Source organism: Montipora capricornis, chromosome 4, assembly GCF_036669925.1.
Source record: "Montipora capricornis isolate CH-2021 chromosome 4, ASM3666992v2, whole genome shotgun sequence".
NCBI classification, from domain to species: Eukaryota; Metazoa; Cnidaria; class Anthozoa; order Scleractinia; family Acroporidae; genus Montipora; species Montipora capricornis.
This window is the reverse complement of record NC_090886.1, coordinates 49,846,930-49,849,429: the sequence shown is the minus strand read 5'-3', so window position 1 is coordinate 49,849,429 and position 2,500 is coordinate 49,846,930. Positions and strand designations below refer to the sequence as shown.

Below are 2,500 nucleotides of genomic sequence, written 5' to 3'. Positions count from 1 at the left end.
CCAAAGTAATTACTTTGGTTTTGGTTTTACGACACTCGATTGAAACTCGCTTTATCTCTGGTATGGTCGGATAAGGTCAATAAACAGGGAAGCAGTGTGGCTCAGTGGTTAAGGCGCCCGCAAAGAAGGAAACATTGTTTGCGGAAGTAAGTGTTTCCTCGTTTGCGGGCGCCTTTACGGCGCTTGCCTTGAGATCCGGAAATCCCAGGTTCAAGACCTGTTCTGAGAACTCGTTGAATTTGATCCTAGCCGCAGTCCCTGGTTCCACTCTTCGGTTGCACTTGTAAATAGCTAACTGAATCGACTTTGGCCAGTTGGGATTTTTAACAGTTGTTATAATTGCTGTTGTTCTGTTCTGACGTTTCTTTGACTGTGCTTCATTGGCCCGTGAACTAGTAGAAAAATCTATTTTAAAGGGTGACAGGTGGACGTTACCAGTGTCAGATTGGACTTCAAGAAGCCGGACACGACCAAGACGACGGCCAGAAGGTGCTGAAGCAGGGCGGAAAGAGGCGCCCTGGCTGAAGGCATGGACTCGTCAGTCTAGGACCTAAATGACGGCCAGAAGGTGATCGAGATGGATTCTCATCTCCCGAGTGAATTGACCCTGGATATGGATGTGTTCTACGAATAGAAACGACTGATTTAAAGAAGGACGTTGATAGTACTACGACATCTTGTCATTGCCATACATACACATACGTACACACTTAAATGACCACTCCCCATAGGGGCTTTTCAGGACCAATAAACACAATCTCGACAGAACAGGACAACTGTTAAGAATCCCAACTGGCCGGAGGCAAGCTAGTTGGCTATTTACAAGTGCAGTTGATAATTTGAACCAGGCACTACCAGGAACAAATTCAACCAGTGGCCACAACGTGTCTTGAACCCGGGATCCCCGGATCTCAAGGCAAGCGTCCTAACCACTGGGTCACACTGCTACTTTGAAGAACACACACAATGGTTGAAAAATAGCAGGGAATGGTGCTTCCACATGCACTGTGATGACAACGGACCACATGCCACCTCAACTGTATAATCTTTGTAAACATATTACCACCAACTTGCTGCATAAACGATCTTGCAAAAGTGTTTTCACTCACGTGACCAGTAACCTAGGTTTTTCCATCGAGACAAAGGAAAATGTTTCATTTGTGTGATAATAGAGCTCAATTCCCAGAAGATTGGTTAAGCACATCAACATGGCTGCCGTTCTATCCTTTAGGAACACCAACACGGCCGTGACGTCACGTGAAAACACTCTATAGTCCTTTATAAACGCAATAATGCGAATTGAATTTTCCTTAAGATGCGCGAGTAACGTTAGAGCGAAGCTAGAAGTAACGTTTAAATAAACAACACCTTGTCTGTTCCCTCTCATCCAAGGAAATCGATTTTTTTTCTTGAACACTCCACGAGAAAAATTATCGATAGGCAGCTCATGATCATAAAAACCTATGAACAACGAAGATTGATAACAATAAGCTAAGTAAAAAATAATAAAACGAAACTGCAAGGGAAGAATGCATCAGGAGAAGACGTAGTTATCATAGTGTTAAACGCAAATTGACCTCATTCAAAGAAACTTCTGCAATGATTTGGTTGTGCCGCATGACCTCGCTTGGTGATTGGCTTAAAATTCTCGCGCCATACTGAGTTTCATCCAATCAAACAATCGTGAGTTGCCTGTAGGCATTTTCCCGCCCTTGGCGCCGCCAGAACGGATTTATTTTTCTGCTCTGATTAGCTTGTTTCATTGTGAGGCTGTTTCGAAATCAAATCAGGACAACGTATCTTGAGAAATAATCGTTCAGAACGTGCGGCACGCATTTTTGTGGTAGTCTGCATAACAACGACGTGAAATCATCCTCAAGGACAACGTGAGCACATAAATGTAAACCTTGCCTTTTTTTATTTTTTATCTACAGCTCCTTGAAAAAGTCTGCCTACGAGCCAAGTGGCCCAACACGCCGGAGCCTATCCCCTGTTTCCGAAGCATGAAGCGACTAGGAGTATTTCTACTCCCCCCTCCTCCTGGATAGGATGCTAGTCCTTCGCAGGGCTACCCCCAGCATTAAATTCGCCGGTATCCACTTATACACCTGGGTGGAGAGAGGCACCGTGAGAGTAAAGTGTCTTGCCCAAGAACACAACACAATGTCCCCGGCCAGGGCCACCGCGCCTCCCACCAGCTCCTTGAATCAAATTATTATTAGGATACTTTGCCCACTCACATTGTACCTCCTCTTGGGTAAAAAAAAAATAAATAAATAAATAAATAAATAAAAGTAGGTTTGAGAACTTGTCCCCTCTGCAAAATTGACTACACAAGGTGATTAATAAATGGAGATAAATATGGGTAGAAAGGTACTTTTAAGAAACCAAGTTCCTCTGATTCTAGAGGCTACTGAAACGTACGAGCCACTCCTTTTATTTTATCCCGGTCGGAGACTGGTACAAGCATTGTGGTTGTGTGGGGGCCTAGGCCGAGCAA

At 44.2% G+C, this 2,500-nt stretch overlaps 1 protein-coding gene across 1 annotated transcript in view; it reads right to left on the bottom strand.

Moving 5' to 3' along the window:
• The window catches only part of LOC138047253 (solute carrier family 12 member 9-like), a 41,134-nt gene that overhangs the window by 11,185 nt on the left and 27,449 nt on the right, over positions 1-2,500 (bottom strand). The window contains exon 24 of the mRNA XM_068894016.1: positions 1,369-1,461. Within this exon, the coding sequence (XP_068750117.1) occupies positions 1,369-1,461 (93 nt within the window). The remainder of the gene's footprint in view (positions 1-1,368; positions 1,462-2,500) is intronic.